This window comes from Hyaena hyaena, unplaced genomic scaffold (genome assembly GCF_003009895.1).
Source record: "Hyaena hyaena isolate Hyena2069 unplaced genomic scaffold, ASM300989v1 scaffold_28, whole genome shotgun sequence".
Taxonomy (NCBI): Eukaryota; Metazoa; Chordata; class Mammalia; order Carnivora; family Hyaenidae; genus Hyaena; species Hyaena hyaena.
Genome location: NW_024080660.1, coordinates 1,235,929 through 1,261,643, shown reverse-complemented (window position 1 = coordinate 1,261,643; position 25,715 = coordinate 1,235,929). Strand labels below are relative to the sequence as shown.

At 53.2% G+C, this 25,715-nt stretch overlaps 1 protein-coding gene and 1 long non-coding RNA gene across 2 annotated transcripts in view; one reads left to right on the top strand and one right to left on the bottom strand.

Annotated features, from left to right (window-relative positions):
• CACNA1S (calcium voltage-gated channel subunit alpha1 S) overlaps positions 1 to 22,315 on the top strand; it is a 67,825-nt gene extending 45,510 nt beyond the window's left edge. Inside the window, exons 24-44 of the mRNA XM_039227512.1 lie at positions 39 to 185; positions 656 to 857; positions 1,327 to 1,485; positions 2,817 to 2,927; positions 3,651 to 3,734; positions 9,170 to 9,226; positions 10,066 to 10,194; positions 10,403 to 10,468; positions 11,051 to 11,142; positions 12,282 to 12,441; positions 13,575 to 13,702; positions 14,693 to 14,789; positions 15,113 to 15,215; positions 16,138 to 16,239; positions 16,529 to 16,653; positions 17,806 to 17,934; positions 18,726 to 18,976; positions 20,346 to 20,431; positions 21,166 to 21,257; positions 21,459 to 21,596; positions 21,744 to 22,315. Of these exons, the coding sequence (XP_039083443.1) occupies positions 39 to 185; positions 656 to 857; positions 1,327 to 1,485; positions 2,817 to 2,927; positions 3,651 to 3,734; positions 9,170 to 9,226; positions 10,066 to 10,194; positions 10,403 to 10,468; positions 11,051 to 11,142; positions 12,282 to 12,441; positions 13,575 to 13,702; positions 14,693 to 14,789; positions 15,113 to 15,215; positions 16,138 to 16,239; positions 16,529 to 16,653; positions 17,806 to 17,934; positions 18,726 to 18,976; positions 20,346 to 20,431; positions 21,166 to 21,257; positions 21,459 to 21,596; positions 21,744 to 21,995 (2,710 nt within the window). The 3' untranslated portion in view covers positions 21,996 to 22,315. The remainder of the gene's footprint in view (positions 1 to 38; positions 186 to 655; positions 858 to 1,326; positions 1,486 to 2,816; positions 2,928 to 3,650; positions 3,735 to 9,169; positions 9,227 to 10,065; positions 10,195 to 10,402; positions 10,469 to 11,050; positions 11,143 to 12,281; positions 12,442 to 13,574; positions 13,703 to 14,692; positions 14,790 to 15,112; positions 15,216 to 16,137; positions 16,240 to 16,528; positions 16,654 to 17,805; positions 17,935 to 18,725; positions 18,977 to 20,345; positions 20,432 to 21,165; positions 21,258 to 21,458; positions 21,597 to 21,743) is intronic.
• A 2,554-nt stretch (positions 22,316 to 24,869) lies between these two features.
• On the bottom strand, positions 24,870 to 25,443 carry LOC120228859. Its single transcript, XR_005527608.1, has 2 exons — positions 25,188 to 25,443; positions 24,870 to 25,011 (listed from the first exon to the last, which is right to left on the bottom strand). It is a non-coding gene; the product is annotated as an uncharacterized LOC120228859 (long non-coding RNA).
• Positions 25,444 to 25,715: the final 272 nt, after the last annotated feature.

Genomic DNA, 25,715 nt, shown 5'->3' with positions numbered 1-25,715 from the left:
GCCCTGCACAGTGGGGTGACTGAGCCTCCCCACCTCAGGGGCTACTACTATGTGTACAAGGATGGGGACCCCACGCAGATGGAGCTGCGTCCCCGCCAGTGGATACATAGCGACTTCCATTTTGACAACGTGCTCTCAGCCATGATGTCACTCTTCACAGTCTCCACCTTTGAGGGATGGCCTCAGTGAGTGAGGGCTGGGGCCTGGGTCCAATGCATGGATGGTGGGGGCAGTGACAGGAAGCCAACTTGCCCTTCTGCAGACCTCATCGCTCTGTGCCAGGCCCGTGGTAAGGGGCTCAACAAACCCACCGGCTTTGAGGTGTGTTGGAGTAGTGTGTTGACTGGCTACTCCAAAGACATCCTGACCTGGGGACTCTGACAGAATGTTCCCGTCCCCCAACAGGTGTAGGCCTCTCGGCCCACATGGGGAGCCCTACTGATTGATGGGGTAGATGGGGCATCCTATGGAAAGGCAGGCCCTTCCCAGGACCTATTCCAACCTTTTCTGGCATGGTCCTAACTTCCCTCCTATTGCTTGAGGTTCAGAAAGCTCCCTTGGGTCCCCATCGCCAGTGGGATAAAGCCCATCCTTCCTGGCCTGGCTCACTGCCTCATCACCCAGTCTAATCTGTCTCTCCTCTGCCCACCCCAAGGCTGCTTTACCAGGCCATAGATGCCTACAAGGAAGACACGGGCCCTGTCTATAATTACCGAGTGGAGATGGCCATCTTCTTCATCATCTACATCATCCTCATTGCCTTCTTCATGATGAACATCTTTGTGGGTTTTGTCATCGTCACCTTCCAGGAGCAGGGGGAGACTGAGTACAAGAACTGTGAGCTGGACAAGAACCAGGTGCCTGGGCTGAGGTGGAGAGCAGACTCAGCAGGCCTCCTGCCAGCCTGAGCCCTAGGCTCTGGCCAGTGAGAAGCCCTAGGGCTGGACTTGACCCCAGAACCTCCATTTCATGCCCAGACCCAGCCTCCATACACCCTTCCCCATCTCCAACCCATCCCCGAGACAAGTTGGTGCTGTGGGAGGCCTCTCCTGGACTTCTCGTGATGCCCAGAGAAGGATAGCGCTTCAGAGCCCCTGGGTGGGGCTGGAGCTGTGTTAGAAATGGGCTGGGATAACTCAAGGGGACCCCACAGGCCCATTGGGATGCGTCCCCTAAACAGTCCCACCGAGCCCATCAGCCACAAGCTCCTGGCCACAGCTGCCCCTGGCTGACCGGAGTGCAGGGTTCCCTCAAGCCCGTGCCTGTGGGTGTGAGAGCAAGGAAGGGGCCGCCAGCGCTGACCTGCCCTGCGGTGTTGTGTCTCAGCGCCAGTGTGTGCAGTACGCCCTGAAGGCCCGCCCGCTGAGGTGCTACATCCCCAAAAACCCATACCAGTACCAGGTGTGGTACATCGTTACCTCCTCCTACTTTGAATACCTGATGTTTGCCCTCATCATGCTCAACACCATCTGCCTGGGCATGCAGGTAAGGGTCCCCCGGGACATAAGGGCCAGATGGACTGGGGCCTGGGCAGGGCAAGTGGGTAGGACAAGGTTCCCATCTCCTTCCCCCAGTATACTTTTCCTGGCACACACTCACGGTGTGGTGAGGTACCGCGGGGCATAGAGAAGTGTACCAGACCCAGGCTTTGCTGCCAGGCACCCTGCAGTTTATCAAGAAGGAATTCAGACATACAAATAGCTGCACAAATCTGCAAACGGGATGGCAACGCAGAAGCACATGGCAGTGTAGGAAGTAGGAAGTGCTTTCTCAGTTTATCTTCTGCTGTTGCAAATCTGGATGATTGAGTTGGTTGGAATGCTGGCTTTAGTCTCAAGAAAAATGGATTTAATATTCACAGAACAGGTGTCTCTTAGGAGTTGAGCATGCTTTATAGACAATATCACAATCAGCAGCATCGTTAGCAAACCTTAATTAAGCATCAGATCCCTTAAGCCCTGTATAAATAGAATTGCACAGCTAGGCTCCCTGGCCCTCGGCACCCTAGACACATCCAACAACAGGACTCCGCATTGCCAGGTGATGAGGACATGGAAAGTGAATCACCGAGCCAGCAGGTTCAGGTCATACAGAGGGTCATGAGCAATGGCTTAAATTTAAGTCTGAGCTGGGCAGCAGAATTGGGCTGTCCTTTGCAATGACAGGGTGGGTTAGGGGCAGCTACCAGATCCTTCTGAATTACCTGGGGAGGTTTTATGGAACTCCTCCTGGGGAGGAGTTCCTCAACTTTCCAAAAAGAGTAAGAGGTTCCTGACAAATGTTATAAGGAAACAGAATTAAGGAGGATCACAGTGCTGGGTCAACGGGCCCAGGATATTGCTCTGACCGTCTCACCATCATAGGGGACAGCGTGCAGATAGCGTCAGCCTGGTGAACTCAGCAGCCCACCTGTACACCTGTAGCTGGTGATGAAACCAGCTCTAGAATCGGTGGTCTTCTGTCCTAGTTCTGTGCCCAGATGACTAGATGGAATCTGTCACAGAGCCCTGCTAGGGGCCTCCTCCTGGTCGTCCTATTACAGATCTGGAAATAAGTCCCACGTGTAGATAAGCCTGCTCAGCAGGGCCTTCCCTCCTCCACTCACTGCCTCTTTGGGGGAGAGAGGGATCCATTAGACTTGGTGGGGATTGCCAGAACAGCTGCCTAGTTTTTTGAGATTAAAAAAAAAAAAAATGGGCACAAAGTCTGAGGAAGAGGGTTGGGAGCCGCCTGGGAAGAGAATGGGGCTCTGGGATGCAACTTGCAAGGTAGGGAAGCTGGGCCCTTCCAGCCCCCACTCCTGTGCCTCTTCACAGCACTACAACCAGTCAGAGGAGATGAACCACATCTCAGACATCCTCAATGTGGCCTTCACCATCATCTTCACCCTGGAGATGGTCCTCAAGCTCATGGCGTTCAAGGCCAGGGTGAGTGCTGGGGTACAGGACAAGATGAGCACATGGAGCCTGACAGGACAGGGGCCTTCTCATGCACCCCACCCTAGTCTCGATCTGTTGAAAGCTCCTTCATCCAGCACTTCGGCTCCCACCCTGCTCACCCCTTTGCCTACTTCCACCTTTAGCCACAAGGCATAAGGCCTGCAAGATATTCGGGCTACTAGAACTGGCTGATGACAGAGTAGATGTTGGCTGCCTCTTCCCTGCACCCTTTGTTGAACCTATCTTATGTTCCCTGCCTTCTCTTAAGCTTCTGAAGAGGAGGCCCAGGGCTGGGGGAGTATCTTGCTGTGTCTTTGGGTCCCCACACAACTCCCACTTTGCCAAGCTGAGCCAAGCCCAGCCATGCCCTGAAAGGTCTGCACTGTTAGGCTCTGGACAGGGCTTCAAGCTGGGGAAGATGAAAGAGTTCTGGATCAGGATCCCAAATCCTGAGTTCTCAACCATTCTTTCCCTCCTCTCTGACCACCTTATGCTCTGGAGGAAGCGAAATACAGAGCAAAAGGGAGAGGGGTATTGAAGTGGGTGGGCACACAGGAGCACTAGTGGGAAGTAGAGCCACATGCACCCCACCTTGGCCTGGCTTGGCCATTCTGCCATGACCTTAGACAGGGACCATCACCTTCTACTGGCCACTGAAACTCCTTCCCGCTAAAGCTAACCCCCTGGCTCTCCCATCACTGTCCCTCCCAGGGCTATTTTGGAGACCCCTGGAATGTGTTTGACTTCTTGATTGTCATTGGCAGCATCATCGATGTCATCCTCAGTGAAATCGACGTGAGTATCAGGCGAACAGAGCCATCCCTAGGGTGGGGTGCAAGCTCTTGCGCAGTCCACAGAAATTTGTGGGGTACCTACTGTGTGTGCAGCGTGGCACCCTGGGGACTTACAAAAAGGGAAATGACAGGAGTCACAGCCTACAGACAGATAACTCGGATTCGAGGCGGCTGTCATAAATGTGCTAGGCTGTCCAAGGCAAGAGCTGTTGTGGAAGGGAAAAGGTCTCCTCTGGGTGGAGTGGTCAGGGAAGGCTTCACGGAGGTGGTACTTACTGAAAGTGGGTCGTGAAGGAAAGGGAGCTGATGACTGGAAGCAGAGAGAAGAGCAAACACCACAGGCGGAGCTGCTGTATGGGAGGCACAGAGTAGGAAATGAATGATAGAAGATTCAGGGTGCACTCAGAGGTCTGGTTTAGCAGAAGCACATGACTGTATGGGGGAGGGATGGCTGGAGAGGTAAGTGGTGGCAAGGGGCCCTTGAATTTTATGTAGCAGGCAATGGGAAGTTACTGGAGGGCTTGGAACAAAGCAGATGAAGAACTAAAGCTGTACTTCTAAAAAAGTTAATTTGGAGGCAAGGGGCAAGAGCTAAGGATGACTAAAATTAGGGAGCCCAGTTAGGAAGGAAGTTATTTATTTAGTCCGCAAATACTTATCGAGTACCTCCTACCCATGTTAGAGATAGAGCAATAAACGAGAGAATGGGGAGGCACACAGACAATAAAAATTCTCTAACATGGCAGGCATGTCCAGTGTGTATTGTAAAGAAAAATAAAGCAGGGTAAAAGCTTATTGGAAGGGAATGAAGTGTTGGTGTCAAGGTGGTATTTGAGTGATGACATGAACAAAGCAAGAGAGTGAGCCAGGCAGGTATCAGGACAGAGTGCTGCAGGAAGAGAAACAAGTGAGTGCAAAGGCACTGAGGTTGAGGAGTAGCAGGAGGCCCTTGTAGCTGGAGTGGAGAATGGTAGAGATGAGGTCAGAGACAGAAAGCAGGTGCCAGATCACTTAGGCCCTTGAAGGCCATGGTTATGATCTTGGGTTTTATTCTAAGAGAGATGAGAGCCCTTTGGAGGGCTTAAATCTGGTCTGACTTTAGTTCTAAAGGATCCCTCTGGCTGCTGTGTTGACATCAAGCTGTGGGGGGCACAGGGCTGTCCCAGAGAAAGCAGCCAGGAGGATATTGTGGTATAGCCAGGTGAGATGTGATGGTAACCAGGGGGCTGACGTGGCGAGAACTGATCACATCCCATTTATTTGGGAGCTTGAGCTGACAGAATTTGCAGATGGCCTTGATTTAGAGAGAGAGAGAGAAAAAAATAAATCGAGGGTGACTACGAGGATTTTTGTCCAAGCAATTGAGCTTCCATTTACCAAGATGTGGAAATTGCTGGAAAAGCAGGTGTGGGGCAGAAGCCAAGATTTCTGTTTTAGACATGATAATTTAGGATGCTTACAAGGCATCTGGATGGAGATACCCAGTAGGCTGGCATTTATGAGTCTGGAACTCAGAGGCTAGGGCAGGTTGGAGGTATAAATTTGAAGATGGTATTTAAAGTCGGGATGGACAAGATCTGCTGAGAAGGGAGAAGGTATTTAGAGAGGAAGGATCCAGAAGCTGAGTCCTAGAACGTTCTCATGTTTAGTGACTGGAGAGATGAGGAGGAACCAACAAACAGATTAAGAAAGAACTGGCTTCTGAGGCAGGCAAATCAGAAGAGATTGATGCTCTGAGATCAAGGAGAACAGAAAAGTCAAGGAAGATGAGAGCTGAGCATTGACTTGATTTTGGCAATGGGGGGAGGGGTCCAGTGGCTACCTGGGTACCTTGGCAGGAGCAGTTTCATTGGAATTATGGGGAAGAATGCCTGGTTGCAGTGGGCCTGGGAGGGACAGTGAAAAAGGTATTTTGCTACAGAGAGAAATAGGATAGAAGTTGGAGAAGAATGTGAAGCCAAGGAGAGTTTCCTTGAAAATGGGAGAAGGAGCACCTGGATGGCTCTATCGGTTGGGCCTCTGACTCTTGATTTTGGCTCAGGTCATGATCTCATGGTTTGTGAGGTTGAGCCCTGCGTTGGACTCTGTGCTCACAGCACAGAGCCTGCTTGGGATTCTCTCTCACCCTCTCTCTCTTCCTCTCTACTGCTCACTGTCTTTCAAAATAAATAAATAAACTGGAAAAAAAACAAACAAAAAAAAGTGGGAGCATATCCTCAGGCTTTGCAAATATCTGGTAGTGAGGAAGTATCTACAGGAACAAATCTTTGTTTGAATAAATGAAAGGGCTTAAGACCAGTGTCCCAGGGGAGAAGCTGGATTTAAGAGAGCTGCAGTTCGTCGATAGTAGCAAGAGGGGATGTAAAGCAAATGGCATAAAGCAATGAGAGTCAAGACTCAGATGGCAGGAGAGGGAAAGTAAAGCTCAGAGGCAACAGGATTTGGTGAGTGTCGTCCTGGGGCCATGGGAAGGAAGGACTCCAAGGTGGCCCAGCACCTCCTGAAGAGAAGGACTTGGGGTGATGCACTCACCATGATTCTGTTCTGGTGCTGTGGGTCTGGATGGTGGGTACACGAGTGGAAATGGGTAGCAAGTATTGGAAATGCAGGAGAAGAGCCAGTGTCACTCTGCATTTAGCACCTAGTAGCAGCTTCATCAACATGGGCTGGTCCGTGATGCATGGAGGTGATGGTTCAAGCCACAGGTAGGACAGAGGTAGTTACTGGAAAGTGGTGGATGTTGATTAATAGAGGGAAAGGGAGAATACAGATGGAGTGAGTGCAGAGGAGAAATAAACAACATGTGAGAGAAGAGATTGTTGACGAAGGGATTAGAATTTGGGGGTGACGGCAAAGGACGCGAGTCAGAACACCGTAAGAGTGTAAGCAGAGGTGTCAAGAATCATGAAGGACACAAGGGAGCAGGGGTAGGGGGTGGAGGGAAGAGGGCAGCCACAGGAGTCCGAGGCAGCAGGAAGAATCCTCCACCAAAAGTGAGAGTAGGACAGCGGGCATGAGTGCAGGAATTGACTCTTGAATGGCCAGCGTGATGAGTCCATCTGGAGGAAGAACCTTGGGGTCTGGGGTGGGCCAAGTGAGCTCAGTTTCACCCTGGAGTAATGCTTGGGGACAGGGACCAGACAGCTGATATGGTCGTGAGGGCTGGCACATTGGGTAGAGCGTCTCGGAGCAAGCAAGGGCACTGTAGAAATAGTGGGACAAAGGTCCAGGCTGAGTGGGGAGGCAAATGACTGAGGGTCACTGCAGGGTGAAAGAAGGGAGCAGGGCACAAGAAAGAGGAGTTCCAAGAATCAGAGCTGGAAATCAAAAGACGGCTTCCCTCCGGGCAGAGTGCCTGCTGAGGAGCATCCCAGGAAGGATGTGGAGAAGAGCACTCAGCTTTCTGAGCCTCCCTAACCATGGCCATAGTGGGATTCTGCTCAGAGGTGGCTGTTTTGGCCATGGAGGTGCCCAGCTGGGGACTAGCCCCGAAGCTGGGAGCCTCATTCAAGTGTAAGGCTTCCTTCTGAACTTCCTGCTCCTTGATGATAAGCCTTCTAGACTCTGCTAGCCTAGGGGGTGAACCCTATGGTGGATAGAGAGGTCGGGAAGAGGACTGGCATTGAAGACACCTGAGGGGCAGGGAGGAGTGGGAGAGAAGCTGAGGAAAAGTCTGGAGCCTGTGAGGAAGGAGCCCTCAGCCTGAGATTCCTTTTAGGCTGGCACCCTGGCAGGAGCAGCACTTTCGGGGGACTTTGCTGCCTCGGCATCTGGGGGAGGGCTTATCCTGGGAACCCTGTTCACCCCCACGTGCAGAAAGACAATGGCAGAGCTCTTCTCAGATCCTGAGGAGGTGGGGCAGACTAAGGGCATGATAGGTCCTGGGCAAAACCAGTGTGCATGTGCATGTGCGCGTGGGTGGGTGGATGGGTGGATGTTGTAGATTTCCATCCATGTTGGGTTTCCACTGGGAAATACCATCCCAGATTCCCATGGTTTGAAAGCAGTACTTCTCACCAGCAAAATTAGAAGAGAGAACCCCAAACAGCCAAAATAAACAGCCAAATCAAAGATAATTACTTCTCAAGGTCTATGTAGAGGAAGCCTGGATAAATCAAAAGAGTTTCTTTGGTGGTGGAGGGCCCAGAGGGTGTCAGTCATTATTTGATTTTTAGGAGCAGATGTACCAATAACGTGTTCTCAAATTCAAATATCGGTTTATATTCTTGACGCACAAACCAGGGAGCAGACTAGGGCAATACTGCCTGTTAGAACTTTCTGTAAAGCTAGAAATCTTCTGTTCTGTCCAGTCCAGTAGCCACTAGCCATTCGTGTCTATGTGTCTAGTGGCCAGTTGAAATGTGGCTAGTACAGCCGAGGAAATGAATTTCTAATTTTATTTAATTTTCACTGTAATTCAGAAAGCCATGTGTGCCTGGTGGCTACCATATTTATTGGTAGTACAGGTCTAGAACACTGGTTGTCAACCTTGGCTGCATATTAGAATCTCATGGGATGCAATTTAAACCTCTGAAGCCAGGCCCATCCCCTCGAAGCTGACTTAAACGGTCTGGGTGGGGACCCAGCAAAGAAATATATTATTTTAAGATCTCCATGTAATTCCCATGTGCAGCCTGGATTGAGAACCCGTGGTCCAGGGAAGAGCTGCTCAAGAAAACATTTCTTGTGGGGAGACCAGTGTACTGGGAACCAGTCTACCCACAAATAAGTGGAAGATATAACAATGACTTTCCACAACTCCAGAACAAGGGGTTCTCCTGAAAAGTGGCCTAAGAGAGAAGCTCAGAGTCAACAGAAAAAAATGCTGCTCTCACACATGCAACCCCTGGCCCCTGCGATGGGAGCCTTTGTCCTGCCCCCAGGCCAGGGGCAGAGAAGCGTCTGGCGTCTGGCGGGGAGAGGGTTGTCTCAGGCTCCCCCAGAGGGCGTTCGCCCCTGGGGGATGGGACTTCCATAAGGACCTCAGTGGCACAAGGGAGCCTTGCTGAACCCGGGGAGAAACAGGGGCATGAGCCCACTCAGAGTGACAAGCTGCTATTTCCAGTGGGTCCCCGTAGGGATGTCCCCAGCGTCACATAACCCAGGCACACAGGAAGAACCTCAGCCCCTTGTCAGCTATAGGCACATCCTGGAGATGGGAAGAGACCTGTCCGTGTCTGGTCTTCCCTCCTCTTCTTGCTCCCTTGTCTCCAGCCTGTTGCCTCAATGTTCCCACAGCTTCATCCTCACCCCCACCCACCCCCACCCCTGATCGGCAATCTCTTGGGGTCTTCCTCCCCTGCCGCTCTGTCTTTTCTCTCTTTAACTCTTCTGTGTGTCCTTTCTGACAACCTCTCCTCACCTCCCCCCTCCCACTGTGTCCCTCCTCCTCTCTCTCTCCTTCCCTTCCCCTCCCCTCGTCTCTTCTCTCCACAGACTTTCCTGGCCTCCAGCGGGGGACTGTATTGCCTGGGCGGAGGCTGCGGGAACGTTGTAATTCCAGGCTGCATGAGCCTGCCCGGCACGCCCGCCAGCTCTCTGCCCCGCAGCTTGCATGCTCAGGCCTGGCCCTGGATTGCATGGGGTGGATCCAGCACCGAGGGTTTCCTTCCCTAGAGCAGGCGCCCTAGAGGGATCGGGTTAGGGCCGGGGGGGCGGGGGCTCTGCGGTAGAATGTGCATGGATGCAGTGGCTTTCTCAGAGCCCCGGGAAATGGGGCAAAGGGTCCTTCTGGCTCCCTCTGTCCAGATGGGAACATCCAGAGAGGACTGTGACTGCTAGCTGGCACAGGACCTTAGTGACAGTTCGCTGGCACAAGGTCTCTGGGGACACAGGAAGCCTGGCAGGGCTCTCCCCTTCCAGAGTTATCCGGGTGTCTAAGGCTAGGCTTGCCTGGCTTAGGACAGCCGTGTGCTGAGCGGGGTGGCAATGTTGTCTGATGGTGACAGAGCAGCCAAGCTTTAGGGAAACTGCACTGAAAGGGTCCTCTGCTCCATGGCAGCTTGAGGAGAAGGTGAGATGAGGTAGGAGGCTCCAGAGGGACAGGCAGTGGGCCTGGCCGCAGCCTCACCTCCCTGTTGCCCCTCCTGAGAATGGGCTTACCGCTCTGCTTGGCCCATCTCCCTCCTTTTGGCTAAACAAGTCCCAAAGCCTTAAGCCTAGGGAAGGTCCAGCGGTGGTTCACAGCAGGGGCCGTGAGGCGGGGGTGGAGCCGCTCCCCACCATGGAAGTCACCCCAGCAGATACACATTGCCCCTCCTTCCCCCGCCTGCCCTTTACCACCCCTCTGAGGTGCCACCTCCAGACTGACCTCTGGGGCTGCTGGCCCGCAGGACCCAGACGAGAGTGCCCGCATCTCCAGCGCCTTCTTTCGCCTGTTCCGGGTCATGAGGCTGATCAAGCTGCTGAGCCGCGCAGAGGGAGTACGCACTCTGCTGTGGACGTTCATCAAGTCCTTCCAGGTGGGCACGCCCCGCCCCTGCCTGACTGGGGGCGGGGGCGATGGGGGGGCCAGGCCAGGTCTGTGCGGGGGCCGTGGTCACTGCAGGGACCTGGAGAGGCTGTGAGGGGACATCCGTGCAGCCCAGGGGAGAGCCCTGGGGTACCCACAGGGTCTGCAGTGAGCTCTGTGAGGGAACTTGTGCCCTGATCCTCCCTCCTCACCCCCAGGCCCTGCCGTATGTGGCCCTGCTCATCGTCATGCTCTTCTTCATCTACGCTGTCATCGGCATGCAGGTGAGAGGCAGGTGGGCCCAGGCCTAAGGAGGGATCTTGGCCAAGTGCGAGGGGGCATCAGTGGACCCCAGAGAGGCCCAATTAGCATGGAGGCTGGATGCCTCTTCCATCCTGGCCACCAGGGGTGTAGCTGCGAATCTGAGAGAAGAGGCTGTGCACCTGGTACCCGATGGCTGCAGTGCTAGTCAGGCGGGCGCCATCCAGGAGGAGCCTTGGCATGCCGGTGAACAGCAGGGACCACTCTGTGTCTCCCAGGCCCTGATAAGAGCTTCAGGTGGTCTCGGTCTACCCTCCAGCAAGCCCTCTCCCCCCATTCCCCACACTGAGTCCCTAAGTTGGCTTGCTGTTGGAAAAACCGGTCCACGCTTGGGCTTTCCTTTGGCTTGATCGGAAGAACTTCACCCAACCTGGAAAATAATCTAATTGATTTGGCCTCGGGTGTGCTATGACCCAAAGTGAAGGGGATTTGGTGGAGGTAGGCGTGAGGGGGGAAAGTAGGTCAGGTGGGAGAGGACAGTGGGGTCTGAGCTGAGGGGAGACTATGATCAAGTTCCCAAGGTTGGAGCCCTTTGTGATTTGTAGATGTTTGGTAAAATCGCCATGGTGGACGGGACCCAGATAAACCGGAACAACAACTTCCAGACCTTTCCACAAGCTGTGCTACTGCTCTTCAGGTACCAGTCTCCCTCTGCCCACCTTGTCCCCAGCCCCTGACCTTGGCCTTTGCTTTGCTCTACACACGAGAGGCAGGGCCGGCTTCCTGACCCTTTGCCCTAAGCAGCCACACCCTGAACTCAGAGGAGCTAAAGCCCAGGGCGCCTGGGTGTCTCAGTCGGTTAAGCCTCTGACACTTGAGTTCATGCTCAGGTCATGGTCTCAGGTCATGAGATCAAGCCCCATGTGGGACTCTGTGCCAAAGCACTGAGCCTGCTTGGGATTCACTCTCTGCTCCCCCCCTGCTCATGCTCACTCTCTCTCTCTGTCAAATTAAATAAACTTTTTAAAAACTTAAAAGAAAAAAAGAAGAAGAGCTAAGTCTCTCCTGTCCCTGTTTTGAAATGTTCAATCGCTTTTAGAAGTCAGCTGCGCTCACTGTGACCACCCAATGCCGTTTTTTAAATCAGTTTTGAACAAGTGGCCCCACGTCTTCATTTTGCACCGTGCCCCGAAAATGATGTAGCTGGTCTAAGTGGAGTAGGGCGTAGTCCCCTGATCTCATCCCGCTGAAGCAGGAGACAGAGGTCACATGTCCCTTCAGGGGAGCAGTGGGGCCCCCGTGACCTGTGTGTGACCCTGCCTCACCTTGGTCAGCACAGTGCTCTCCCATGTGGCCCCCTACTGTGGACTTGAATCATGGATTGATTTTGCCCCTTTTCTTTTTAGTTCATCTCCTACTCGTAGTACTCCTTAAGGGTAGAGTAGAGGGGCCGCGGCACAGAAGGGAAACTGAGGCCCGCTTCACGCAGAGCTACTTGGTGAACCGAGGCCTCCTTTGGATTGGGGGAGCAGCCTCAGTCTGCTTGCCTGCCCACACCCTGCTCCCACCAGGCTGATGGCCTCCTGAAGGGGCCACTCATCGGGGCGCCTGGGTGGCTCAGTCGGTTAAGTGTCCCACTTCGGCTCAGGTCATGATCTCACCGTTTGTGAGTTCAAGCCCCGCATCAGGCTCTGTGCTGACAGCTCAGAGCGTGGAGCCTGCTTCGGATTCTGTGTCTCCCTCTCTCTCTGCCCCTCCCCTGCTCACTCTCTGTCTCTCTCAAAAATAAACATAAATAAAAAGAGCGGACAGGCCAGCAGGACCCATTTCTTGCAGGTGCGCGACGGGTGAGGCGTGGCAGGAAATCCTGTTGGCCTGCAGCTACGGCAAGTTGTGTGACCCCGAATCGGATTTTGCCCCAGGCGAGGAGTATACGTGTGGCACCAACTTTGCCTACTACTACTTCATCAGCTTCTACATGCTCTGTGCCTTCCTGGTGAGATGGCAGGGTGGGGGTGTACTTTCACAAGGGATCTGCCTGCCCCTTCCCCAGCAGCTCCTGTCCCTTGATTTGTCTGCATGGGCACAGGAGGCAGGAGGCTCTGGTCAAGTTGCTCTGGTTCTAGTCATCCTAAGGGTGGCTTCATTTCCTGAGTGGTTGCTAAAAGGTTTTACCTTTTTTGGTTAGGAATTCTTCATCAAAAGGATTTTTGTTTTTTATTTTTATTTATTTCTAGGAGAGAGAGAGAGAGACAGCGTGAGCAGGGGAGGGTCAGAGAGAGAGGGAGCCACAGACTGAAACAGGCTCCAGGCTCCGAGCTGGCAGTCAGCACAGAGCCCGACGCGGGGCTCAAACCCACAAACCGCGAGATCATGACCTGAGCGAAAGTCGGACGCTTAACCAACTAAGCCACCCAGGCGCCCCTTGTCATCGAAAGGATTTAGTGGGGCTCTGTCCTAAATTAACAGTGGCTCCCAGTAAAGCCATTTGCCCTTCCCTATTCCTCTGAAGAGAAAGTTGCCCCACTGTGAGGAGGCTAGGGTTCTGGAAATAAGGTCCCAGAAGAGGTCCCAAACGGGGTTAAAAACGGAGCACAGACTGCTTGAAGATTCGAGGGCTGTTCTCTGTTCAGAAGGCAAAGAGTCCAGTATCCGGTCAAAACAGTGGTGTGAGCATCTGTGTGTCCCTGGGCTCAGTGCAGAGGGTAGAAACCCGGTAAGACCCAGTGTGGCCCCGGAGAAGCTCCTTGGGTACCTGGAAGAATCCATGTGTGAGCAAACCTTGCAGATCAAAGGCAAGAGCGTTCAGGGGGCACGGTCCAGTGAGGGCACAGAGGAGGGAGGTCATCTCTCTGGGGTGAGGGCACGAGGCTGAGATGGAGGAGCCTGAGCTGAGTTTTAAAGGATCGGCGCCAAGACCCCAGCAGAGCACACTGTCCATGCAGGAGCGCAGAGGCGTGACACAGCTCGCTGGTGTGTGGGATTGTAGGTCATCTAGAAGGACTGCAGTGAAGGGCCCAAGTAGGAAGGAGCTCTGCCCCCTTCCCCAGTGGACACCTCGCAGCCCCCAACCCTACCCCATTATCCCCTGCTTCCCCATGGTGGCAGCCCTTGGTTCCCCTCTTGCAGATCATCAACCTGTTTGTAGCTGTCATCATGGACAACTTTGACTATCTCACCCGGGACTGGTCTATCCTGGGCCCACATCACCTGGATGAGTTCAAAGCCATTTGGGCAGAGTATGACCCGGAGGCAAAGTGAGTCCAGTCTGTAAACTCTGTGCAGGCCCCTCCCTTAACTGTCCACCCCTCCATCCTAGCCCCTGTTCTCATGTCCTATAGGGAGTCACTCTCCAGTTTAAAAAGAATGAGTGGACTTCTCTCCTCATTATCTGAGGTCCCAGATCAGAAAATTGGAGTTTCTTAGAGTTGGAAGGGATCCCACAGCCTCTCAGGACAGAAAACCCCTTGACTTTGTTGGGAAATGGTCATTCGGCATCTGTTTGGACACATCTAGGAGCAGGGAACTCAGTACCTGAGTAGCTCTGGGTCCTGGCTAGTCTTAGTTTTTGTCTACTGCATCCTAGCTTGATGAAAATGCAAAGCCAGGAGCCTCACCCTGACTGATTGAATCAGAATCTTCATTGCTTATTAACCTGATCCTCAGGGCATTTGTGTGTCTGTTAAAGCCTGGGGAGCATTTCTGCTTTATGTTCTTTCTAAAAAAGTAATAAGCTCATATTTGATGAGTATTTCCCAGGTGTCATGCACTGTGCTAACTTCTACATGCATTATCTTGTTTAATCCTTATGATAACCTATGACACCCGACTCCAGCTCTCTACCAGTCTCTGGAAGTAAGCTTTCACCTCCAGTGGTCCATACCCTCTACGTCTATTAATATAACCCAAGAGCCCTCCAGTCAGCTCAAACAGAACCCAAGGAAGACTCTGCCATGGGGAAAATGAGGTCCAGATTCCAGGTCTGGAGATCCCACATCTGAGGGAATTCTGGTCTCAAAAGGACATCTGCCCAAAAAAAAGACAGCCCATTTCTGGTGGTGGGCAATAGTGAACCCAAACACTGTTTCTTCTTTAAAGAGGGAGCTCAGCTTCTACTTGCTAAACATTCTCAGAAAACAGGAAGCACTCCCCTGTCACCCAGCTCCCTTCCCCTTGGCTGTTCTCTGAGCAGGGAGGAGGTTGTGGGTGGAGCCGCCTGGTGTACAAGTCTCTGTGTTCTCCTGCAGGGGCAGAATCAAACACCTTGATGTGGTGACCCTGCTGAGACGGATCCAGCCCCCTCTGGGCTTTGGGAAGTTCTGCCCACACCGGGTAGCATGTAAGGTAACTAGTGCAGCCAGGAATGGGTGCTCCCTGGGAGAGGAAGAGGCTCAGGTACCAAGGGGCAGGGAAGCTGATGAGGGCCTGATTGGATGAGTCATTTTAGAGCAGTCATCTCTTGGGTCCGCAAGTCCCTCCCTGAGCACCTAAAGTCTCAACAGTGCCTCCCAACTCATCTTTCCATCCCCTCGCGAAGGGCGTCCCAAATGACCTGCAGCCCAGCCTTCATGTCCCCTCCCCTCCCACTCCACAGACCAGGCCAAGATGACATGTCAAGCTTGGCCTGGTCCCAGCTCAGCAGCCAGCCACTGCCCCTCCCCTCACAGCGGCTGGTGGGCATGAACATGCCCTTGAACAGCGATGGCACAGTCACCTTCAATGCCACTCTCTTCGCCCTGGTCCGCACAGCACTCAAGATCAAGACAGAAGGTGAGAACTTTCTGGCATGTAGTCCCTTCCCTTCTCAGAGGATGAGTTTACTGGTACAGATTCTGCCAGATTCTCAGAGCTAAAGGTCGGAAACAAGAGCTATGAGGAAAAGCAGAAGGACCCCAGACCGTGCCTCTCAGGACTTAGAGAGAGCTCAAAAATTCTCTACAGGGAAAAGGTCACTAAGGATCTGCTCCCACACAGCTATGTCTGAATGGGACCAGGAAAATGGCAGTGTTCGTGCAGGGGTGGGGGGCACTTGCAGTTTGGCTCTGGGTGGGAGCAGAGGAACTCCTCGGGTAGCATGAGCATGCAGTCCACACTCAGCTCTACTAACCCTCGCAGGTGCCCCCCTGCCAGGAAGGCAGACGTCTTGGGAGCAGGGAAAGGAGTTAGGGTGGGGGCTCCGTTTTGTTCCTGAGCCCTCACTTAGGACTCGGCTATATCAGAGCCAATCAGAACCACTGCAGGCATCTGAGACAGTCACAAGGGAAGATTTTTTGGGGGAGGGCAAGGAGACAAAGACCAAGAGTGAGAGAAACCAAGTTAGGGCAGCAGAAAATCTGCCTGAGCATCCTTGGAATAGTCCATAGGGCATGGAGATGTAAAGCCTTTTGAAGGGAAAGGGAGAAGACCAGGAGATGACAGACAGGCTTCAGGGGAAGCCACTCTGAACACTGGAAGCCAAGGCTTGCGGGGTGTGAATACATGATTCAAGGATTGTGCTGCCCCTGGGGGATGGTGATGCCTTCCCCCCATTGCCACTGCTCAGCACGGCACCTGCCAAAACCCACCAAATAGACAAAATCTCAGCCAACATTTGTTGAGTGAGGTGTTCTGAGAAGTTTAGGTGGCTTTGTCAAGTGCAGTTGACTTGGGCTGCATGACTTTAGTGCCGCCCCTGCCTGTCCCTTGCCCACAGGTAACTTTGAGCAGGCCAATGAGGAGCTGAGGGCCATCATCAAGAAGATCTGGAAGAGAACCAGCATGAAACTTCTGGACCAGGTCATTCCTCCAATAGGAGGTGGGTGCTGCTTTGGGAGATCAGAGTCCAGAGGCAGCTGAGGAAAGGGGACAAGGGACTTCTCCATGAAGCCTTGTGGGAATGGCCCAGAACCTTCATAAATACCTTAGAGAGACCTCATGGTAGTAATCAGGGCAGACACCAACCTTAGAGTGGAACTGCCCACTGGCCAAGTCAGCAAGGAGAGGAGGGTCCTAAACCACCCAGTCCTGGCTACACCTGGCTCCCACTCTGAACCCAGTTCAGATTCCTTCCCACCTTCAGGACATCCCTTTTGGCTCTTCTGCAGATGATGAGGTGACTGTAGGGAAGTTCTATGCCACGTTTCTCATCCAGGAGCACTTCCGGAAGTTTATGAAGCGCCAGGAAGAGTATTATGGGTATCGGCCCAAGAAGGACACTATACAGATCCAGGTAAGTCCAACCTGAACTCAAAGGGACTCCACTAAGCCAGGTCTTCAGGCTCCATGTCCTTAAAGGCCAGTGACGGAGGCACAGAGGGGAGGAGGGTGCCAGGGTGAGTGAGGAGAAGAGCCAGGCAGGAGTTCCTCCATCTCTGGATGACAGAACCAAAGGAAACTGTATTTGTTCAGAAGAGAGATTTGAGTGCTTAAAGTGGTCCTTTGGTACACAGAGAAATTTTGTTTCATCTGTTTTTTTTATTTCTGGTTTTTGGTGTTAATTATAATGCACACAATTTACAAATTCAAAAATATACATCCATTTGGGCTGTGTGCTCAAAAATTCATTTCAATTGCAATTTTTACTTTAAAACAATCTCATGATTTTCAAAGTTGCATCATACTACAAATGCCTTTTTTTCTGAACCGTTTTAAGTGTAATTCCCAACATGATGTTTCATCAACCCAGAACATTCTCATATGTATTTCCTGCAAATAAGGGCGTTCTCCTACACAACCACAATGCAACCGCCAAAATCAGGAAATTAAAATTGAGACATTATCACCATCAAATCCTGAGGCCCCATGCAAATGTCACCAGCTGTCCCAAGAATGTCCTTTATTGTAAAAGGATCCAATCCAGAATCACACATAGCATTTAGTTGTTATATCTCTTTGGACTCTTCCAGCCAGAATAGTTCCTTGGTCTTTCCTTGACATGACCTTCACACTTTTGAAGATTACCAGAATATCCTTCAGTTTGAGTTCAGGTGATGTTTCTTCCTGATAGATTTAGGGACACATATATTGTACAGGAATGTCACAGAAATGATGCCGTGTTCTCACTCCAAGCTATTGTATGACGCCAATCTTGATTTTGTCCTATGGCTTTAATCACCTTAAAATTAATGGCATGTTCAATAAAAAGAGACTGTACTGAGTTTAAAGATTTTTCCCGCTGGAAGCTGGAGAGGGTGCAAAATCACCCATGAGGTTGGGCCATTCCACAAGTCAGAGCAACACCTAATGGCCTCATGGAGCCCTGGGACATTGAATGTCCAGGAGAGGGTGGGGCTGAAGCTGGGGCTAAGAAATGAGCAAGGCCATGGGAAGAAGTCTGGTCTCCCCCACTGGACTGGAGGGGTCACTGAGCTTCTGTCCCCAGGCCGGATTGCGGACCATTGAGGAAGAGGCAGCCCCAGAGATCCGGCGCACCATCTCAGGAGACCTGACAGCTGAAGAGGAGCTGGAGAGAGCCATGGTGGAGGCCGCCATGGAGGAAGGGATATTCCGGGTGAGTGAAGGCTGGAACACCCCCTATGTTCCAGGCATAGGGAAGAGCAACATCCCATAGAAATGAGGGCAATAAGTCTAGTCACATAGGAGGAGAATTTAGAAACTGAAGACACCCACAGCCCACATCTCTTGGGACTCAAAATCAATGACCCAACATCTTGGAGTTGTCATATATAGCACATACTTTCTTCCTTTCCTCTACCAAGCCTCACTCCTTTCCTCACCTCCCCACAACCACCAGTCAGCATTCACCTCTTAGAGTGCTTTCATTATCAAATGTACCACGTGCTTCCCGTTCCACTGGTCCTCAATCCTTAGCTCTGTCTAGTGTTTTTATGACACTCTAGAACTGAAAGGTCCTTAATGACCACCTAGTTAAAACCTTCTGGGTTATTCATGAGGAAATGGTGACCCAAAGAGATTACAAGAGATATCCAGTATCACTTTAGCAAGTTAGTTCGTTTTAGAGGTGGGACTAAAACCAGTTCTCCAGACTCCCAATCCAGTGCTCTTTCCACGACACTGTATTTCCCTATCTGGATATCTGTGTCTCCTATGTATCCTTAGATGTGTCCTGTCTACCCCACTGAATGGAGAACTCTCTGCAAGGAGGTGGTTTCTTCTCTGGCCTTATAGCCCAGTCCATTTTCCTCTGGCCCTATAGGATTTGTCTTCCAATACCATCATTTGTTCCCAGCACGTCGTCCCAGTATGGCAGCCCCCCTGCCCCCTCAGCTCTCATCCCCCAGTCGCTGTTCTCAGCCCTTATGCTCTCCTTCTTGACCCTAGAGGACCGGAGGCCTGTTTGGCCAGGTGGACAACTTCATGGAAAGGACCAACTCCCTGCCCCCTGTCATGGCCAACCAGAGACCCCTCCAGTTTGCTGAGATAGAGATGGAAGAGCTGGAATCACCCGTCTTCTTGGAGGATTTCCCTCAAGATCCACGCACCAACCCTCTTGCTCATGCCAATACCAACAATGCCAATGCCAATGTTGCCTATGACAACAGCAACCATAGCAACAGCCAGGTGTTTTCCAGGTAGTGGCAGCAACTGCCAGCTTTGGATGTGGTTACCGGGGGTAGGACTGGGAAGACATGGTCAGTGGGTTCCAGGCTTTTCTGGAGAGAGGGCTCCCTGAAATGTATAGTTTGTCCTTTGCTTGCCTTTGTGTCCTTTGGGATCCAACGTCCACCGTAATGCAAGAGGCAGGCCTGGACTGCAGAGACTCTTTCTGCCAGCAGAGGGCAACCTCATGTCAGCATTGGCACAAATGTGCGTGGTTCTTTTATTCCATCCTGTATAGCAAGTCTAGATGCTGAGACCTACTGAACATATTAGATTAGGAAAAGAGCTTACTACAGCTGTGGGAGGTTAAAGTTTAATTGTTGGATTCGGGTTCCAGGAAGATCTCACTGCTGTGTGGGCCCCCTCTCTTTTACCTTGAGCTGTAGACTAGATATAATTTGTGATTACGTAAGTATCATGAAAAACAGCAGGATGAAGTGGGGAGCTTCTCAGAAATCACAAGCAGACCTTCTCTTCTAGATAGGAGGGCAGGTGAGGAGAGGTCTCCTAGACCTGGAATGGCTGAGTTGCACACCCTCAGGAATGGGTAGGACAGGGCAAGAGCCTGGTGAGCAGCTATTTCCCATGGCCAGGGCTGCCTACATCCTCCATTCAGTGGATCGATTCAGAGACCCACTGAATTCAGCCCTCAATCCTTGAAGGGCACCTGTGCCTTGGGTCACCATGGTGTTAGGTGTTCTGGGAATACAGAAGCGCCAGACCTGGGTCCTGCCCTGAAAGGATTGTCCTCTTCTTGGGGGGAGGTGAGTGTCACTGGACGTGACTATGACCAAATAATCACAAAGAGCAGGTGTCCTAAGAATGCAGGCGTATTGATCACCATGGGCTAGAAAGGCCTACAACTGAGCTAAGCAATGTTTCCCGGCCTCCGTTGAGCATTAGAAACACCAAGGAGGTTTCACAGTTACAGGGCCTGGGCCCCACTGCAGACTCTGGGCACGGACACGGGACACTGCCACTGCCAGTTTTCAGAGCTCCCCGGGTGATCCAGTGTACCCCCAGGGTTGAGAACCAGCACCCTGGAGGTTGTGAGGCTGGGGCTGAGCCTCGGGAGATGAACAGAACGTGGAAAGGGTAGAGGGAAGGGTAGAGGGAAGGGCAAAGGAGATGAGTGGGGGGATGTATTTGGCTTATTTCTCTTAGAGGCCCAGGACTGGCTGGGCACAGAGCAGTGGGGGCACCAGCCCCGGAGTCCAGGCTACACACAACCATGGGTCCAGATCCTGAGAGAAAAGGATGTTCGGGGCCATAGAGGGCCAGGATGGCGGGAGAACCAGCAGCCTGCCTTGCTTCTATTTCACCAGCTTGTTTCCATTTCAGCTTCCGCTATGAGAGGGAGTTCCCTGGAGAGACAGAGCCGCCTGCTGCCCGAGGGGGAGTCTTTGGCCAACCCCAAAGGGTCCTGGGTCAGTCTTTTCTGGGCATGCTAGAAGCTGAGCCTTCTCCCAGGGAGGCCTTGGGAGCCTGGCTCTCTCCTCACACTTGGGGAACCTGGCTGGGAGGGCTGGCTTGGGAGCCTGCTGCAGTGGGATCCAGCTGGGCCTGGGATGGAAGGGCTGTCAGGGCCAGCTCCTGAGCCGGGCAGAGGACAAGGGTGCCATCTAGGTGACAGTGAGGGGGAAGGGCGCATGCATGGAAACCCATAGCCCCTGAGCCACTGACCTCTTGGCGCCAAGGCCCTTCAGCAGATGGCCTGGCAATCTCCCAGCAGGGCCTGTACTGCTGTGTGTGACAGCAAGAGCCCTGAGGATGCTGGAGTTCAAGGGAGATGAGGACACTTGCTATGCTCCCTAGAGCATGTGTGTGCGCGCACGCGCGCGCACACACACACACACACACACACACTGCTACAGGCAAACACACATGGACTCACTGAGGAACAGCTTGACCAGAGCTGGTCAAACTATGGCCCTGATTCCTCCTCCCAAACCCACAAGCACAACGACCAGGGCAAGTACGAGGGCAACACAGGGCCCACCCTGCCCGGCCTGGCGTTGGTTGGGTCTCAACACACGTCCACCCTCTAACATGCCGTCCATGGCCCCAAGGGTGTCCGAGAGCTCTCAGAGTTTGGATGTGTGGCCGGGTGGAGCTCTGCTGACTTGGGGCCCCTCTAGCCTTTGCCCTGCCTTGCCCACAGGAGCCCACAGCAAATCCTGTGTGGAAAAGCTAAAAGGACAGCTGACCCAGATAGAAGGGCCCAGGGCCCGGGCATCTCCTACCCCCTGCCAGGTAATGAGGCTCAGGCCGGGAAAGAAACCCTATACAGAGGAAGGGGGTGGTGGTGGTAATTTGTCCATTAATAACAGACAGGACCAGACTCCTGGTCCTCCCTTTTCTGTAAGTCTTGGCCAAGGCTCCCTAGGGCTGGAGTTCTGCTGGATCCCAGCAGCCTCCAGCAGCCCTATTGCAGTCTTCGTGCGTTTGGAACAGCATGCCAGGGCAGAGCCTCCCCTGCCTGAAGAGAGGAGGGACCCCACCCCAGGGCCTGAGGATGCACCCCACAGCGGTAGGACCAAGGAGAATAGTTCCAGGTGCCAGACTCCAGCTACGGCCCGGCTGATTCAGGAGGTGAGGTGGGGGCTGGGATGGCGCTGTGGGCTGCATTCAGGAGTCGCCCTGTGACGTCCTGGGGTAGAGAGAGGGTAGGGCTAATGGAGGCAGACCCCCGAGGCGCCTCCCCCGGAGACTGCACCCAGCCTTCTCTCTTCCCTGCAGGCTCTGGTTCGAGGAGGCCTGGACACCTTGGCGGCCGATGCTGACTTTGTCATGGTGACAGGCCAGGCCCTGGCAGATGCCTGCCAGATGGAACCAGAGGACGTGGAGGTGGCAGCAACAGAGCTACTGAAAAGTCAAGGATCCCCAGAGGGCATGGCCAGTGCCCAGGGACGCTTGAGCCTCAGGTCCTCGCTGGGTAGCCTCGACCAGCATCAGGGCTCCCAGGAGACCCTGCTCCCCCCCAGGATGTGAAGGCCCGCACAGCGGCAGCATGGGCGTAGAGCTAGCGTGACCAACTGTGAGGGAGGGGTGGCTGGGGCAGAGAGGGTTTGGCCGCCGCGGCAGCCCCTCTCTCTCTCAGTAGCTAAATGGATGGGCTGGGTGGGGTGGTCAGGAACCACCAGGCAAAGTCAGGAAGAAGTAGATTGACAGACCCTTCTCCTCACCAGCAAGAGGCATGGTTGGATGGAACTTCTAATGTCATTCAAACAGGCCCAGGCAGTGCCAGTGTCTGTCTGGCATAAGGCCACTCCCACCAGCAGGACATTAAAGTCTCCAGGCCTATGACATTGGCACCTGGCCCCTGCTTGTCTCCTTTTTTGGAAACTTCTCCTAAACTCACTCATCCCTCTTCCCAATTCCATTTCCCAGGAGCCCCGCTCACGGGCTTGGGAGCCTGGGCCCAGGAGAACAGAGGGGCCGCCTGGACAGTTATCTTGCGGGCAGCAAAGAGGGGCCCATCATGGAGAACGTGGGTTCTCCTAGAAGCCCATGGCCAGTTCCACTGACCGGGGCCCCATAGCCGCAGGAAGGACTGGCGGCCTTAGAAGCAATGGCCCCACATCCCAGGTCATACCACACCCAACCTTCTTTGAAGCTATGACCGTGTCTCTCTGGCCAGAATCCACCACTGACACAGACCTCGGGTCCCTTATGTATTTGTGCCCCTGGGTGTCAAAGATCTGCAGTTTCCACAGCTCCTCTTACCCACACCAAGTAGTAATGAATAACAGTGGCTACTGCTTACCAAGTACCTCCTGTGTGCCGGCACCAGACACTGTCCCGTGCCATGGTGTGTTTTATGTCCTGTGTGCAAAGCACTTCCACACAGTATTCATTTTATTCTCCTTGCACCCTCACAAGGCAGGGTTTTTAAGTGTTTCAGGGGATTTAAGTATGTGGCAGTAGAGGCACAGAGAGGTGATGTGGCGTGCCTGTGGTCACACAGCCAGTGGGACGCAGAGTTAGGCCCACCAAGTCCCAGCGGTGCCTTTTGCTGGATACTCTTTCCTCGCCACTCCTTCACTGAGCTTGCCCAGCACCGGCCGTGGCTCTGGTGCCCTTTGGGCCACCCCGCAGTCTCCTGGCAGGTCCCTAGGTGGGCTCCTCGGGCTCCTCGGGTGGGCCTCAGACGACAAGTACACAGGGCAGGGAGACTCCCACTGGCTGCAGGTGTGAGGTCCCAGACTCTTTCAGCTCTCCGCTCCTCAAACCTCAACACCAGTAGCTTCCCCTGCGCCTTCCCTCCACAGCCTGCTGTCCTCCTCCACGGAGACACAGAGGCCACCAGAAGGTCCCTCCCTCAGCTCCTGTTACCGAACTGAGAAGCCTGCCAGTGCTTCTGTCTCTTGCTCTCCTCCTTTCCTCCTGACCCAGTGGAAGACTGGTATCTTCTCCAGCCAGCTTTTCAGATTCTACCCCAGCCAGTCTCCTGGCCTCCCCTCTCTCCCTGCTCCCTCCATCTGTAGGTAACACATTCAAGGTGTTTCCATCTTAACAACATGACCTTGCTGCTGCCCTATCTACCTACCTGAGGTCTGTCTGTCTATCTACCTACCTACCTACCTACCTACCTACCTACCTGTCTGTCTGTCTGTCTATCTGCCACCTATCTGCCTGTCTGCCTGCCTGTCTATATGTTCTATGTCTGTCTGTCTATCTATCTGTCCGTCCGTCCGTCCGTCCATCCATCCATCCATCCATCTATCTATCTATCTATCTATCTATCTATCTAGTCCCTTACTGAAGAGCAAACTTCTTACCTGGGTTGTCTCCTTGTCCACATTTCCATTTCTAGTTCCCATTTCTCATCCTCATGCAGCCTTGTGCCCACATTCACCAATATCTCCACAACCTTGTTGCCAATCCAGGAGATCCCCCCCCCTTTTTTTTTAAAAGACCTCTTTTATCCCTATCTTCCTTGATTTCTAGACAGCACAAGGTACAATTGACTTCTCCCTCCTTCCTGACATATCTCCACCAATGGCTTTCCTGAATTTCCTCCTACCTTCCAAGTGCTCAACCCAGAGTTTCCCTGTGAGTGCTCCCCTGGCCCATTGACCCCTCAGGTTCTGTGCTCTTGATCCCTCTCCTGACGTGGGAGGTCTTCCTGGATGCTGTCAGCTGCTCATACCTCAGCTGCATATGTGTTGATAATTCCCAATTCCATGCGGCTAGACTAAACCTCCACATCTCTGTATCCTTCTCCCCAACAACTCCTCATGTATGTCCTCCTGTGCTGAAAGTGCATCGTGTCCAAATTTGACCTTGCTGTCCTTTCCCTATAACCTGTTGCTACTCTGGTATACCCTTGAGTGGTACCCACCCCTTGTTCAAACCAGAAGTCTGGGTGTTGTCCTGGGTTCCCAGCTTGCCCAACAGATTCACCCTCCTAAGTAGTTCTCAAACCTGTCTTCATGCCCACGGTGACTTTCCTGGTCTGTTTAATCAACATTTTATGCCTCTTCCTTTGCCTTTTCGGTGGCTCCTCTCTTCTCTTCCAAGCCTGTGGTCTCATTCTCTTGCTTAAAACCCTTAAAGGCACCCCAAAGCCCTCAGAACACCATGCAAATCCTTGCCTCTGCTTATAAGCCTCCCGCCCCCAAATCTGGCCCTTCTGCATGGCTCCCACCAGCCCCGCCAGGGGGAGCTACCCTCACTTCTGATTTCAGTGTGCTGTTGTCTCTGGAAAACTCCATGAACCCTCAGCTCCACAGATCCCTCCCTAGTCATCTTTCAAATCTCAGCTTTGCTCTTGCTTCCTGCAGAAAGCTTTCCCTGGACAACCCTCCCCCCCACCGACCCTCTGTGGGCTAGCCCAGAAACATGGCGGGCCTTTCCCCTCAGTGCAGTAGGGATCATAATGGCCTGTTTATTGTTACCCTAGCCAGAGGCTAAGCTTCACAAAATCAGGAGGAGCAGGTCCGCTTTGTTCGAAGTTCTGTCCCTGGAGCTGAGGTCTTTTCAGCACAGGCCAGTGGCTCAATAACTGTTAAATAAATGCAGGAAAATGGTAAGAAGGGTGGACCCTGCGCTTAGCTGGGTCACCGCCCAGTGTCACATGCCTCAGTTCTGCAGCCTCAGCCACCTTGGTTGTCTGTCTAGAACCCCCGGGGAGACAGGGAGGAGGTGTTCTGCCTCCGGGGGCCACAAGCTGGACCTCACCTCAGCCCTGCCCTCACTTAGCTGCCAGGCTACTCCAATAAAGCCTAAAAGGAACGAGTGTGGAAGGATGAGGGCCGAGGTGGGAGTGAAGAGGACCAGACAGTTTTGTGGGGAGATAAGCCCCTCCTCTCAGCAGGACCATCTGACAGAGACCGTGTACCCATAGGCACTGATGGGGCCACCTTCTGTCGCCTGGGGGGACTGGCCAGAGACAGTGTCTGCTGGACCCCTATCTTCCCCCAGCCAGTTCCCTGAAGACTTGGGGCCCAGCTGCTGGCGGCGGGGGTCTGCCAGAAGGGGCGGGGCTGCAGCTGGTGGGAGGGGATGGTCACAAAGCCTCATGCTGGCAGTGGGGGCTAGAGGAGCCCTCCCATCTGGAAGGTGGGAAGCTCAGATGGAGGACCCCCTGGACAACCATGCAGGGTGGGCTCAGTTCCAGTCTATCTGCAGAGGAGGGAGGAGCTCCCTGGCTCTGGTCTCGGTGCACTTGCAGCCCCTGCTCTAGACGCGGCTGAGTGATTCTTCAAG